The 14,691-nt window shown below is 54.6% G+C and overlaps 1 protein-coding gene across 2 annotated transcripts; it reads left to right on the plus strand.

Moving 5' to 3' along the window:
- The first annotated feature begins 1,949 nt into the window (after positions 1-1,949).
- On the plus strand, positions 1,950-14,145 carry SLC2A1 (solute carrier family 2 member 1). Of its 2 annotated transcripts, none has more exons than XM_071798251.1 (11): positions 1,950-2,098; positions 6,274-6,366; positions 10,172-10,332; positions 10,482-10,722; positions 11,024-11,186; positions 11,273-11,460; positions 11,557-11,661; positions 11,742-11,843; positions 12,127-12,330; positions 12,526-12,717; positions 12,935-14,145. In XM_071798251.1, the coding sequence occupies exons 1-11, from the start codon at positions 2,081-2,083 to the stop codon at positions 12,974-12,976; spliced, it is 1,509 nt and encodes a 502-aa protein (XP_071654352.1). In that variant the 5' UTR covers positions 1,950-2,080; the 3' UTR covers positions 12,977-14,145. The 2 variants fall into 2 exon arrangements, with proteins under 2 accessions (XP_071654352.1, XP_071654353.1); XM_071798252.1 differs by lacking the exon at positions 1,950-2,098 and adding an exon at positions 6,092-6,115.
- The last annotated feature ends 546 nt before the right edge of the window (positions 14,146-14,691 follow it).

Genomic DNA, 14,691 nt, shown 5'->3' on the forward strand with positions numbered 1-14,691 from the left:
GTAGGGTTTTGCACCAGTGCAGGGTTTTGCACCATTTGTAGCGTTTTGCACCCTTTGTAGGATTTCGCACCATTTGTGGGGTTTTGCACCATTTGTAGAGTTTTGCACCATTTGTGGGGTTTTGCACCAGCGTAGGATTTCACACCATTTGTAGCGTTTTGCACCATTTGTAGGATTTCGCACCAGTGCAGGGTTTTGCACCACTTATAGGATTTTGCACCATTTTTAGGGTTTTGCACCATTTGTAGGATTTTGCACCATTTGTAGGGTTTTGCACCATTTGTAGGGTTTTGCACCATTTTCAGGGTTTTGCACCATTTGTGGGGTTTTGCACCAGTGCAAGGTTTTGCACCATTTGTAGGTTTTTGCACCATTTGTAGGATTTCGCACCATTTGTAGGGTTTTGCACCCAGTGCAGGGTTTTGCACCATTTGTGGGGTTTTGCACTAGTGCAGGGTTTTGCACCATTTTCAGGATTTTGCACCATTTGTGGGGTTTCGCACCATTTGTAGGATTTCGCACCATTTGCAGGGTTTTGCACCATTTGTAGGGTTTTGCACCAGTGCGAGGTTTTGCACCATTTGTAGAGTTTTGCACTATGTGCAGGTTTTTGCACCATGTATAGGGTTTTGCACCAATTCAGGATTTTGCACCAATTCAGGATTTTGCACCAATTCAGGATTTTGCACCATTTGTAGGGTTTTGCACCATTTGCAGGGTTTTGCACCAGTGCCAGGTTTTGCACCATTTGCAGGGTTTTGCACCAGTGCAGGTGGTTGCTTACACACGCACAAGCATGCACTGATGCATTCACCTGCACACATGCACACGCATGCAGGTGCACGCACCCGTTTACACACACACATATGCACATGCTTACGGGTGCACACACACGTGCACAAAAGGACACAAGTGTGCGCACACAGGCACATGTGTGCACACACAGAGCTCAGAGGCTTGCAGCAAAGCGCATGAGCGCACACACACATACAGGTGCGTGCACACACACTTGTTCTCATGTGCATGCACACACATACAGGCACACACACGCACATATATGCACACACACCTGCAAGCACACGCTTGCACAGTCACATGTGCACATAGTGGCATGCAGACATATGGGCATGCACACGCTTACACACATGTGCACACGCTTACACACATGTGCACACACCCACCAGCATACAGCCATGTGCACACACAGGACATGCTTGCACACTCACACATGTGAAAATACATGCAGACACACACTTGCACACTCACACATTTGCACACTCGAATGTGCACATACACTTGCACACTCGTGTGCACTCACACAAGTGCAGACACCTGCATGCTCACACATGTGCACACACATGCACACACACATTTCTACTCTCACTGATACTCACACGTGCATGCACATATTCACACACACACTGTCACGCATGCTTGCACACCTACACGTGCACGCACACACATAGAGCTACACACATGCACATGTATGCACACACACATCCCTGCAAGCACACATGCTTGCACGCTCACAGGTACACATAGCGGCATGCATATAGGCATGCACATGCTTGCACACTCACACGTGCACACACATTCACACACTCGCACTCACACGCTTGCACACTTACATGTGCTCACGTGCACACTCGCGCCCATGCTTGCACACTCATTTCCACACGCACACGTGCACACACACTCACACTCGCGCACACTCACACTCACGCGCACACTCCCGCCCCGCCCCCCCCCGCCCACGTGCGGCCCCGCACGCGCTTCGCGGCTCCCGCCCCGCGCGCGCCCCTCCCACACCCCCGCGCACGCCCTTCCTGGCCCCGCCCCCTCCTGGCTCCGCCCCTTTCCAACCACAGCCCCCTCCTGGCTCCGCCCCCTCCCGCTCGCCACCCAATGGGCGCCGCCGTCCCTCGCCGCCGCGCGGCCCCTGCTCGCCAGCGCTCTTAAGCCGCTTCAATGCCCCCGCTGGGGCCGCGCGCCGCCGTTCCGCTCCCCGCGCGCCGCTCCCGCCGCCCCCCCCGGCCCCGGCCCGGGCCCATCAGCGCCACCGCCGCCTCCCGGGGCCGCCATGGACACCGGCAGCAAGGTGAGGAACCCCGCTCCCCCTCCCCCTCGCGCGTTACACAACCGCCCAGGCGACGATCGGCCGCGGGCGATCCGGTTTTGGGGGGGCTGGGGGGGGACCGGGCTTGGTTCGGCCTCCTCACGCCGCCCCGGGGATACGGGGGGGGCCCACGTGTGGGCGCCGTGAGGTAAAATAAACCTTTTTTAAAAAAAAATTACCTCAGAAACAAGGCAAAACACCCCGAAACAAACCAACCCGCACTTCAGAGCGCAACTGGGAAGGAGTTTTGGCGTTAAAAAAAATAAACGAAGCGAACCCCTTAGGTGAAAAAACGCAAAGGAAAGAGCCAAAAAAGGCACTTTTGGCCTCGTTTTGGGGGTTGCGGAAGAGGCGACAAGGCCCTGAAAGCGCTGAGTTTTGGGGGGACACTGGGGGGACCCCCCTGGTGACACTGGGTCACCCCCCGCGTCAGCTGTGACCCAATTCCATCCATTTCCCCCCAAAAAACCTCAATTATTAAACAGCACAAACTCCCTCGGCCGCTCGGCAGCATCCGAGTGCTCGGAGCCGCCTCACATGAATTGTTTTATAACACTAAAGGTGGGTTAAAGCAACACGTCAGGCCCTAAATGAGGAAGGTGAGTTAATTACAGAGGGTCATTAACATTAGACACTGGGGTTCGCTTGTCTGGACCTCCCCAAAAAACGTTCGCGTTTGGGATATATTCAAGTACGTAGTTTCTCTTTTCTTTAATTTTTTTTTTTCTGAGGAAGGAAATAAATTCCACAGCAGTGCAAAGAACCCAAAATAATAATTTTATTCCAATTAAAGCCTCCTTTTATTTCTCTCCTTAGCAAATCACCCCTTCCCCCCCCTCCCCTCGCACCCCCGGCCAACTTTGCATCGTTAGGAAAACTATTTAAAATGAAATGATATTGAAATATTTGTATGACTTTATTTAAAGCCGTTTTGTTCCTGGGGAACGTGACTGCGGGCAGCGCGGCCATGGGGGGAGGAATTAAAGAGAAATTCGCTCTCGTAACGCAAGGAATCTGATGCGCCGGACTCCCAGCTACCGCAATGGAGCCGGAGCCGCGTTCCCTGGGCTTTTCCGTCCTTAATAACCGCTCCATTAGGGGAATCTGGGTTAGAAATGATTAATTTTGTTTCAAGGTAATTAATTGCAGGAGCGATTCGCCGCGCTCTGGTGGGTGATGCCTCGATCCCGAGTGCGTTTGCAAGGGGAGAAATGGGGTTTTTGTTGAAGCGGCCGGTGTGGAGGTGCTGGGAGGTGGGGGACGAGCTGCCTCTCCACCTTTAAGTGTAATATTCAATATTATGAAAGCGGGAACTGCTCTTCTGCCCGCGGCGCTGGGCTGCTCTGCCCCTTGGCGCACAAAACATCTCCAGGGCTTGTTGGAGACGCTCTTCCGATTGCAAAACTCGGAGGGATCGCGGCGCCGTCCCCAGCTGACCTTTCAAGGGAAAAAAACCCTGTATAAATAAAACCAAATCACGCTGCTCTGACTCTGTTTCCCCTCCCCGCCGGTTCTCCCCAGCGCTGATAACCCCCCCCAAATCTCAGCTTTTCCCCCCCTTTTTGGCTGCAAAATGCGTCGCGCTGTGGCTTTGGGAGCAGGTTTGACACGGCCGGCGGTGGGTGCGCAAGATTTTCCAGCGTTATCCCGGCCGTGGCCGAGCCGGTCGCCTTTGCCCCGTGCAAATGGACGTGCGAGATGCTGCACCCCTGCCTGCAATCCCCCCCCTCACCACATCCATCCCAAAATGGGACTCTGGGATGCTCGTTAAAGCCTCATTAAAAACTGTTTTTGATTGGCTGTTGTTAAATGTGGAATTTTCCTGAAATTCTCCCCTGGGACACTTGAAAAAATATTCCTATTTTTATTTCAAGGGATTATTCATTTCCTTGTTCCGTGGGGCGGGCAGCATCCGAAATCCATCTGTGCTGCGGGAAAGATATTAGAAAAGTAAAACATAAAGAGTTATAAAGCCAAACGCAGCCTGGTTTGGCTTCCACATCTCCGAGCGTCCCGGCTTCCGTGTTCGGGTTCTGAAGGAAACAGGAAGCAGCAAAAACCCCTCTGAATTTGTTAAAATTACAAGTGCTACACTCACCTTCCTCTAAGGCATAGGAGTTAGTAGAGAACAAACCCCACAAGCGCTGGATATATCCAGGCTGTACATAAGTTTATTGCACAAAAGCAAGAAGGGGAAGTAGTTTGTTCTTTGCCCCCCCAACCCCCCAAAACTCTCAATAAAGCTGTTTTCTACAAGCAGTTAAATAAACCCCACCAGACACCACGTGCTGCCTTTAAAAATAAACTTTTTATTAGTTTTTCCCCCCCCCTCGCACTCGCCATCTTAAGCCTTTCCTTTAATGGCGAGGTTACAGCCGAAAGGCTGCGGGTCGGGCCGGGAAACGTGTTTGGAGCCGGGAAGCCCGAGTGAGCGGGAGGAGCGGCCTCCAAAAGCACCATCAGCCTTCCCCGTAACCCCATCCCTCCCCGCTTCCAGCTGCCGTGCCGCAATAAAAGCACCATTTATTTGCCCATAACCTTAAAAACTTGGACATTTTTGATTTCCTGAAGTTGTAACAATGAATTTTTAATTTTAGAAGTTAAAACTGCAAAAGGGATTGGGTTTAATTCTCGGAGGGGGTGGCGGTTGGGGTTGGTGTCTCTACCTGCAACGGGTGATGCTGCCCTGACTCACCCCCTATGTGGGGGAGCGCCCGTCGCTCTCCTGGGTTTGGCCGCCCGGCCCCGTGAACTCAACATTGCTCCCCAAAAACTAAGGAATTAATCACCGCAAACCCCAAAAATCCCAACGCCCAAAAACCCCCACACTTTAAACAACTTTTCTTGCAGCACAGGTTGACTTTGGCCTTGCCGGCGTCACCCAGTGCAGCTTTTCGGAGCGGCAGGCGGATGGATGAGGCCGGACTCAGGATTTCAGATTTTTTGGGGCTTTTTACTTGTTTTTTCCAACTTTCCAGCCTGTTTTTGCCCACTCAAGTGGGACATTTTCTTCTCAGGGTGGGTTTATTTGGACGCGCCGAACAAAACCCAAGTGCCAAAACCTCCCTGATTACTTGTGTTGGGGCCAAGTCTAATTAATGAGCTTCATTAACAGGCCTGGCTTTATTCCCTGTTGCTTTTTCCCTGGAACCTTTTAACGCAGGAGGAGGTGGCGAGGCCAGCGAGCAGTGCTTATTTATATTTCTTTGCATTATTTACTTAAAAAATAAGAAAATGCTTCTTAAATAAGGAAATAGCTATTTTTCTTGCATGTGCTGTGCAATTAGCCCTCCTGATTGAGGGGTTTTGGTTGGGTGGGGTCTGACTGGTGCCAATCCCTTGGGAATATTAATCGGGAATATTAATCCCTGAGGTGGGGCTGTGTGCCGGTACCCGGAATAAACAGAGAGACCCCCTCAACCCCCCCCCCCAAAAATTAAGGGGCTTATAAATTTCACGTGGGTCATCCCAAAGCTGATTAACCAGGAATGTCGGATCCTGGTTCTCGGAGCTGAGCGCTGGGAAAATCTCCTGCCTGGGATAATTGGGCCGTTAACGAAGGTGGCCCGAGCGCTGGCCTGCCCTGACCCCGCTCCCAAACAAGGCTCCGATTGTCGCTCCGACTTAAGCGGGAGGAAGAGGAGGCGGCCCAAGGGTTTGCCAAATACCCGGGATTTTGCTTAGTGACTGTTAATTAGGCTCCGGTGCAAAAACTTCGTTAGGGGTGGCTGTCTGGGCCATCCTCGCGCCGGTGCTGGGACGATGCTCGGCCAGCCGGCGGCGTCACCGTGGCATCCCCAAAAGCATCTGGCGCTGGCGTGTCGCCCGGGTGTCACGTGGAGCCCTCCAAGGGGACCCTGCGAGCCCAGATAAAACCTCCCGCCCCGCTCCAGTAGCAAAAAATTCCTGGAATCCCCAAACAGTATTTTATTTTAAGCCCGAAAGAGTACTTTTTTGGTTATTTTATTTTCCCTAACCCCTGTGGATGCCATGAAAAAAGCAAGTTTTGTCTTTTACTCTGCATATTCACACTCACAACCTTCTGAGCATCCCTGCTCCTCTCGCAACTCCCCGGGGAGAAGCATGGGGGGACCCTTCTTAGGGGGGGACCCCAAGTTTAACCCCTGTGCTTTGTTTGCTTGCCCCATTTCCTGCAGATGACGGCTCGCCTGATGCTCGCCGTGGGAGGAGCGGTGCTGGGTTCCTTACAGTTCGGCTACAACACTGGTGTCATCAACGCCCCGCAAAAGGTGAGCGTGCGCCGAACGGCCTCGCCGTAGCAAATTTTCACCCCCCCATACCAAAACAAACCCCCAGCCACCGCCAGCCCGGCGAAAATAGTACATCCCGCTAGGCAGCTTATTGCTGTAATGGGATTTACCGGGGAGTTGTTCAGCTCTCGCTTTCCCAGGAGAATTAGTTTCCTCCTTGCTTAGCGTTTTTGCCGGGAAAAATCCCAGGAACGCGGACAGGATGCTCGCCGGGTGGGACCAGCCTAACTTTTAACCTCGGCCTTTAGCAAAAGCCTGGGAGTTAATTAGAATTTGAGTCATCTGGAAGGGGCAGTGTGGCCGCTCCGATGGGGCTTTGCTTCCCGGAGCATTGAGGGCAGAATGGCAAGGGATGGAGAGCAGGAGGCATTGGCTCCTGCTCCTGCCCCAGCGTCAGGACCCTCCAGCCACTGGTAGGTTTGTGGGAGCCCTGGAAAACTTGACTTTGACCAAATGATGTGGCCGTTTGAGGTGTTAAAATCTCAGAAATCGCATGTGGTGCTTGCAACATGGCCTGCGTAAAACTTAAGTTGTCGAAGGACAGAGCGGGTTCCCCGAGCATCGTCACAGCCTCTGCTGCACCATCCCAAACAATTAAACCCACCAAGGCAGGATTCACGCTGCAAGATTATTAATCGCATTACCAGCCAACGGGCTGCAAAATCTCATCTTGAGCGTCGCAAAACCTCCTTGTGGGAGAGAAGACCCAGTGCAAAAACTCCCCAGACCCCCATCAGTGTGGAAGGAGTAAAAAATACACAAATTACCTTTATTTGCGGTATTGCATTAAGTTGTATTTAATCGTGCTGAGTGGCCCGAGCGGGATATCATGTGGCTGGAGGCTGCGAGTCCCGTACAGCACCCTTGGTGCTCGCACCCACCAACACAGTGCCTGTGTCTGTCTACTGAACACGTCGCACTGCTAAAAACTGACCCGGACCCACTGGCGCTGGAGCCGTGAGCTTCGGGAGCGGCGTTAGAAGCGCCGTCGAGCTGCGAAATCGCTGGGAACGTGCTGAGGAGCTGCTTTTTGGCAGCCGCCCTCGTTTCCCCTGAGCTCCGGCCCGGCGGGGAGCAGGCGCCCTGTAATTACCGCCCCGCACCCCAAGAACGCGCGTTGTTCCCCACAGCTGACGGGATTTCTCCATCCTCTCTTCCCTCTGTTCCTGCAGACCCCCGGCAAAGCGGGATCTGCCCACGACGGGTGTTGCTTCGGTTTCCCTTGTGCGTTTTAGGGTGCAGCCCTTTGGCTCAGACCAGGGATGGGTTGTGTGATTTAGGGGTGAGTCACTCAGTGAGTGACACTGCGTTTGGGGTGCTGAACTAATGGGTGAAAGGATTTGGGGTGCTCTGTCTCAGGGGCACGAGAGGAGGCAGGATGGGTGCTGGCTTGAGTAGCAGGATGCTCTGGGCACAAGGGTCATCTCACCTTTAAAGCTGAGGACGTATTGGGGTGGAGGATGGGGATGCAGGATCGGGGTGCATTGGGGTTGGATTGTGGGTGCGCTGGGGCGTGGGATGGAGGTGCATTGATCTTGGGATGTGTTGGTGCACAGGGTTGGATGGGGATGTGTCAGGGTGTGGGTTGAGGGTGCACTGGGGTAAACTGGCGTGCAAGATTTGGGGTGGGATGCAGGCTGGGGAACCATCACAGTGCAGGGGTGGGATGGGGATCATAGAATCACAGATGGTTTGTGTTGAAGGGCCCTTCCCAGCTCCCCCAGTGCCACCCCTGCCATGACAGGGACATCTTCACCAGCTCAGGTTGCTCAGAGCCCCGTCCAGCCTGGCCTGGCATGTCTCCAGGGATGGTTCATCCACCACCTCTCTGGGCAACAATTTCTTCCTCATGTGTGGTCTGAATCTCCCTCCTTTAGTTTAAAACCATCACCCCTTGTCCTATCACAACTAAAAAGTCTGTCCCCATCTTTCTTCTCGGCCCCTTAAAGTACGGAAAGGCCACACTAAGGTCTCCCTGGAGCTTCTCTTCTCCAGCTGAACACCCCAGCTCTCTCAGCCTGTCCCCCAGCAGAGCTGTTTCAGCCTTGGATCATTCCTGGGGCTCCCCTGGCCCCTCTCAGGGACGTGTTGGGGTGCAGGATTGGTCCTGGGGTGCAGCACAGGGACACATGGTTCCCCCGGCTCCCGCAGCACAGGCACAGCAGCGTTTGCAGCAGCGTTTGCAGCAGTGCAGAACGGCTCTTGCTGAGGTGCAGGTGGATGAGCGTGGGTTTGTGGCCCGGTGCAGTCCTGCCTGTGGCCCAAATGGCGGCTCAGTGTCTGTGGGGTGTCTGGAAACGAGACACGGGGAGGGGACAACCCAAAACTGAGCTAGGGCTGGTGGGAAACACTCAGCTGAAGCAAAATGAGGGCGAGAGGTGAAAAAAAGCCGACTTTTGGAAATTCACTTATTATTTTCATATGTCTCACTTCAAACTCGTAATTTTCATTTCTTCCTAACCAGTTCATGGTGGGTTTTTCAGTTGGTCCTTTTTGGGGCCGAGATGGGGGTACTTGGGTGTTACATTTTTGTGAAGCCAAAGCCCAGCCCAGCGTCGCTCACCCAGCGCTGGGGCATCCGCTGTCACTCGGGTTAATTGTTTTCTGCTTCAGGGGCGGAGAGCTGGAGGTTTTGGGGAAGGGGGGAGGAATTCGGAGCAGCGCCAGGTTTGGTGGGGTGTGAGCAGGGACCCGCGCACCCCTTCCCGGAGCCTGAGTTCTCCAAATAATGATATAAATTATTTAGTTTGGTGATGTTATGAAAAGGAAAAAGCCCCCAAAGCATCAAAACCTCAGGTGACACAAGAGGCAAACGAAGTCAATTAAATATTGAAATCTTCATCATTTAGACGCTTTGTGAAAGGAGGGTTTAAAAAAAAATGACATTATTGACATATTTAGTGAAGCACGAGGTGTGTTTCTTGTGCTGCCTCTGCCAGGGGCTCTCGGTCGTGTGTGAAGCGCTGGGAAGACTGGAAAATGAAGTGGAATTGTGGAAATACTTAATCGGGAGCTGAGTGTGCGTGAAACCCTTCGGAGCAGCGAGTCCCTGAGCCACCGGTGTCCGGCAGCAGCTTCCCCTCCCCACACCAAACCTCTGCTCCTTCCTGCGGGGCTGGGCAGGCGTTGGCTTGGGTGTGGGTGACCCTTAAATAACTCACTTGAGGCTTTCAGCAGTGGGTTGGCTTCAAAAATAAATGAAAAAAATATATGTAAAGTATATAAAACAGAGCGTTCTGTGAAGACGATTAAAAACAAGCGCCTGTCTTAGATGTTAGTGTTGCAGTGTCACAGATTTGTAGCACAAGTGTTGTGTTACGGAAATATTGCAGAAAAAAACCCTAGAAATTAAGCTCAAGGGAGTGTCCGGGGGGTGGGAATTGATCTTGTCCACCCCCAGTGGAGACCCTGCTGTCTTCCTCACCTTCCTCTAGTGTCTCCGCCATCTCCCCTGTGTTGTTTCTCCTCTGGGGACGGGGTTGTCCCTCCAGCCTCCCGTGCCCCGGGGAGGAGCGTGACCTCCCCACGGCTGCCCCGGGAGGTGCTTGAGGTATTTTGGCAACGCCGAGCTGCTCCCGGCGCGACCAGAACCTGTCCGGCTGCATTTCCTCAGCGCATCCCAGCAGGTTCCCTCCCTCGGCTGGAGCTGAGCCACCGGCCCAGCGGCTCCGTGACGCATCGTCCTGTGAGCCACGGGGCCGGGCAACTTGTAACGCTGATGGCACAGGTGAAATGAAGATGGTTTATTGAACCCACGGCTTCGTTTCTCCCCCGCCTTGCACAGGTGATTGAGGACTTCTACAACCGTACCTGGCTGTACCGGTACGATGAGCCCATCAGCCCAGCCACCCTCACCACGCTCTGGTCCCTCTCCGTCGCTATCTTTTCCGTCGGGGGAATGATTGGATCCTTCTCCGTGGGGCTCTTTGTCAACCGCTTTGGACGGTGAGCAGCGAGTGTGCTGGACCCTGATGGGGGGTCATGCCCCTCATCTCACCCCAGTGTCCCAGGGACACCTCCCTCCTGCCAAGACCTGGTGTTTGGGTTCTCCTGACACCCCTGGTCGTCCTCACCCTCCTCCCTTCCCTCCCCAGGCGCAACTCCATGCTGATGTCCAACATCCTCGCCTTCCTATCCGCCATCCTCATGGGTTTCTCCAAGATGGCTCTCTCCTTCGAGATGCTCATCCTCGGCCGCTTCATCATCGGCCTCTACTCCGGCCTCACCACCGGTTTCGTGCCCATGTACGTGGGTGAGGTGTCACCCACCGCGCTGCGGGGTGCCCTGGGGACCTTCCACCAGCTCGGCATCGTCTTGGGCATCCTCATCGCGCAAGTAAGTGCCGAAGAACCGGCTCTGGGGGCCGAGTGGTTCCCTGCCTTTGGTGCTGATGCCCATGGGGGTCTGCAGGGGGTGGGTCAGTGCTCTGGGTCCCCTTGGCCCTTCAGAAGGGGCTGGGGCTGGAGGGATGGACCTGGAGCTGCTCAGGAGCACAGAGCGTCGCCTGTTGGCCACCTGGAAACCACCCGGCTGTCCCTGTCCCTCTGATGGGTGTCCAAGCCTGTAGCGCAGCCATGAGCAGCAGAGTTGGGTCCAGCTTGGGCTGGGAAAGGCTCAACCCCTCTCTCGTCCTCAGGTCTTCGGTTTGGACTTGATCATGGGCAACGACTCGCTGTGGCCGCTGCTCCTGGGCTTCATCTTCGTCCCCGCCCTGCTGCAGTGCATCATCCTGCCCTTCGCCCCCGAGAGCCCCCGCTTCCTCCTCATCAACCGCAACGAGGAGAACAAAGCCAAGAGCGGTGAGTGGCTCCTGCCCCCGAGCTCACCCCACCATGCAGGAGGGTCCTCGGCAGGTCCTGACCCCACATCCCCCACTTCCCCTTAGTCCTCAAGAAGCTGCGGGGCACGACGGACGTCAGCAGCGACCTCCAGGAGATGAAGGAGGAGAGCCGGCAAATGATGAGGGAGAAGAAGGTCACCATCATGGAGCTCTTCCGTTCCCCCATGTATCGCCAGCCCATCCTCATCGCCATCGTCCTGCAGCTGTCCCAGCAGCTCTCGGGGATCAACGCGGTGAGTTTTGGGGGAGCCGCACGCCATGGGCTCGAGTGCTTCACACGGTCGTGCTGAAGGACCCGACTCCTCCCCTCATGGCACATCCCTTTGTAGGTCTTCTACTACTCCACCAGCATCTTTGAGAAGTCTGGCGTGGAGCAGCCCGTCTACGCCACCATCGGCTCCGGCGTGGTGAACACGGCGTTCACCGTCGTGTCGGTGAGTTTTGGCTTGGCGACCTCTCTGCGTGTCGGTGCGAGAAGGGGACGTGCTAACAGCCGCCTGTCTCCATCCCGCAGCTCTTCGTGGTGGAGCGAGCCGGGCGCAGGACCCTGCACCTCATCGGCCTGGCGGGGATGGCGGGGTGCGCGGTGCTCATGACCATCGCGCTGACGCTGCTGGTGAGTGGTGGGACGCGGGGTGGCTGGGGGGGGGTCCTATGGGCTGCCCTTTCCTGTGGGAAGGAGGAGGAGGGCTGGTTGGAGAGGAGGAAGCATCGTCCTCCCCAAGGTGCTGGCCGAGCGTTCCTCACTGCTCATGAGATCCTAGAAATCCAGTTGTGGAGCTGGAGAAACCTCCTGGCTCCTCGGTCAGGTCTGGGCTTAAGTCTCCTCATCAAGGGTGGCCAGGGGCTTTGTCCCCCGTCCCCAAACCAACCTTCTCTCTCTCCCTCCCTCGGCCTAGGACCAAATGCCCTGGATGTCCTACCTCAGCATCGTGGCCATCTTCGGCTTTGTGGCCTTCTTTGAGATCGGCCCGGGCCCCATCCCGTGGTTCATCGTGGCGGAACTCTTCAGCCAGGGCCCCCGTCCCGCCGCCTTCGCCGTGGCCGGGCTCTCCAACTGGACCTCCAACTTCATCGTGGGCATGGGCTTCCAATACATCGCGGTAATCACCCCTGAGCCCCAAAACCAGGACCGGGGGGGCTGAGGGGGCGAATGTCCCCAGGGAAGGGACGTGGGGGCAGGATCTGGGGAGGAGGGAGGACAAACCAGGTCCTGGTGGCTGCGGGGGACAAGCCGCGGTCCGTTGTTCATCTCGCACCATCCCCACGCTCACCCCTCCCTCCTCTTCTCTCCCCAGCAACTCTGCGGCTCCTACGTCTTCATCATCTTCACGGTGCTGCTCATCCTCTTCTTCATCTTCACCTACTTCAGGGTGCCGGAGACCAAGGGTCGGACCTTCGACGAGATCGCCTCTGGTTTCCGCCAGGGGGGAGCGAGCCAGAGCGACAAAACCCCGGACGAGTTCCACAGCTTGGGCGCCGACTCGCAGGTCTAACCCCCCCCACCTTCTCTCTGAGCTCCTTGGGGTGATTTTTTAAAACGCTTTGTACAGAAACCGGGACGGAGGGAGCCGGGGGGGGCGGCTCCCGGCCCACATCCCATTTCCAGACTCCCTCACTGGTTTATCGGGGACAGACTGACCGATTTTATCATTATTATTCTTTTTTTCCTGCTAGAAACAATTGGGTTGGTTCTTTTCTTTTTAGCTGGTTTCGCGTCCAGGATTTCAAAGCCAACAGACGTTTTAAACCCGACCACGCGGCCCCCGCCAGCAGGAGGGCGGCTCCTTTTTATAACGACGCGATAGGTCAGTTAACCAGAAATCACGTAGCGCGACTTTTTAAAGCTGCAAACTCTTTTTTTTAACGATTTAATCGTAGAAATATCAAGTAAATCCACTAAATCTAAACCAATATTTTATTTTTAAAAAGACCAACGAGCTATTTTTTAAAGCGGTTGTATCGATGGCAGCCCCGGTGATTGCGGACGGGGGTTCCGGAGGTCGGGATCCCGCCGCAGCTCGCCGAGCGTCGGCTCGGCCCCGGGTCAGATCGGGGAGGGGGGAGCAGAGGGGCCGTCTCTCCTTCGCTCCCCCCGCTTTGATTTTGGGTTTAATCTCGGCAATATTTGCCCGACGCCGCAGCAAAACGAACCGGCGGCCGCACACAACACCCGCCCACAACACCCGCCCACCCCCGGACTCGCCAACCCCCACCATCACGCGGACAAACCCCGTTTCCCGCTCTGTGTATAGACTGGAAGATATTTATATTATATATATTTTTGTTCAATGGTTGTTAATAGTAGACGTTTAAGTTATAGCGTTTCTGATTTGACGAGCAACGTACTGTAAATATTCTCGGAGTATATTCACACTGTATAATGTACACACAAGGTACAGAGGGTAGAGGCTCTAGAGGCTCCAGAACAGCTTGTACATGGTTAGGACGAGTTTTGTATTGTTCATTACCTGCACTGTAGTTGTACCTATTGCACTGAATTTCAGGCTGTAGTATATTAAAAATACAACAACAACAAAAAAGAGAAAATACTGTCCTTTTCAAACAAAACTGAAGATAAAAGAGGAAACAAATCCCCCCTCCCTGCGTGCAGCTGCTGCGGGGGCTCCGGCACATTCCCGAAGCCACAGGCGGGTTTTTTAATAGAGTTTTAATTTATTTGTCTTGTTTTGGAAGTGATTGTGATCACTTGACCACGCTTAGAAGAAAATAAAGGTAAGGGGGGGGAAGATATATATATATATATATATATATATATATAAAAATAGCCTGTGATGAACTCCTGGTGTCTCCGCACCCACCGAGCGTGCGGGGGGGGAACACATACGTAAGTGCCAAGGGAAGGGAGGAAGGCGTGTGCCGTGCTGACAATAAAGCAGAATGTCTGCAGCGACCCAGCCGCTGCCTCCGGTGCCTTTATTGGGGCTGAGCGGGCGGAACCTTCCTCACCACGTCCTCCTCATCCTCACCGGGGCCCGGTGGGTGTGAATTGGCCTGAGGGGCCCCGGGTGGGACCCAGGGGGTGTGGGATGGAGCTGGGAGCTGCTGCATCTCCTTGCGCAACCCCAAAACATCCCCGGTCCCCAAAACTCATCCCCGGTCCCCAAAACTCATCCCCAGACCACAAATCTCGTCCCCAGACCCCAAACCTCGTCCCCAGCTGGACGTGGAGCAGCTTTGGATGCAGCTCCCGAGCGAGGCGGGGAGGGAGCTGCCGCTTCTTGCCGAATATTTTCCTTCCCCTCGAGCTGAGAAGGTGCCAAGAGCTGCGAGTCTCAACACTTTTGGGCAAAGAAACGCACATCTTGGTCACTTCAGGCTTTTCTTCGCTATTTATTGCCACGTCTCTTTGCCCCGCAGTGGAGGTGCTGCAAGCGGCTGTTGCAGCGTCTCACACTCAATAACTCTTGTAAAATCTTTCTAAGCTCCCAGAAATGTTCTTT

The sequence above is a fragment of the Patagioenas fasciata genome, chromosome 23 (assembly GCF_037038585.1).
Source record: "Patagioenas fasciata isolate bPatFas1 chromosome 23, bPatFas1.hap1, whole genome shotgun sequence".
Taxonomy (NCBI): Eukaryota; Metazoa; Chordata; class Aves; order Columbiformes; family Columbidae; genus Patagioenas; species Patagioenas fasciata.

What these genes read in the sequence shown, in the direction of transcription:
- SLC2A1 (XM_071798251.1), top strand. An exon ending in GGAGAACAAAGCCAAGAGCG is followed by an intron (nt 11,187 to 11,272) that starts GTGAGTGGCTCC and finishes ACTTCCCCTTAG; the next exon opens with TCCTCAAGAAGCTGCGGGGC. An exon ending in AGCTCTCGGGGATCAACGCG is followed by an intron (nt 11,461 to 11,556) that starts GTGAGTTTTGGG and finishes ATCCCTTTGTAG; the next exon opens with GTCTTCTACTACTCCACCAG.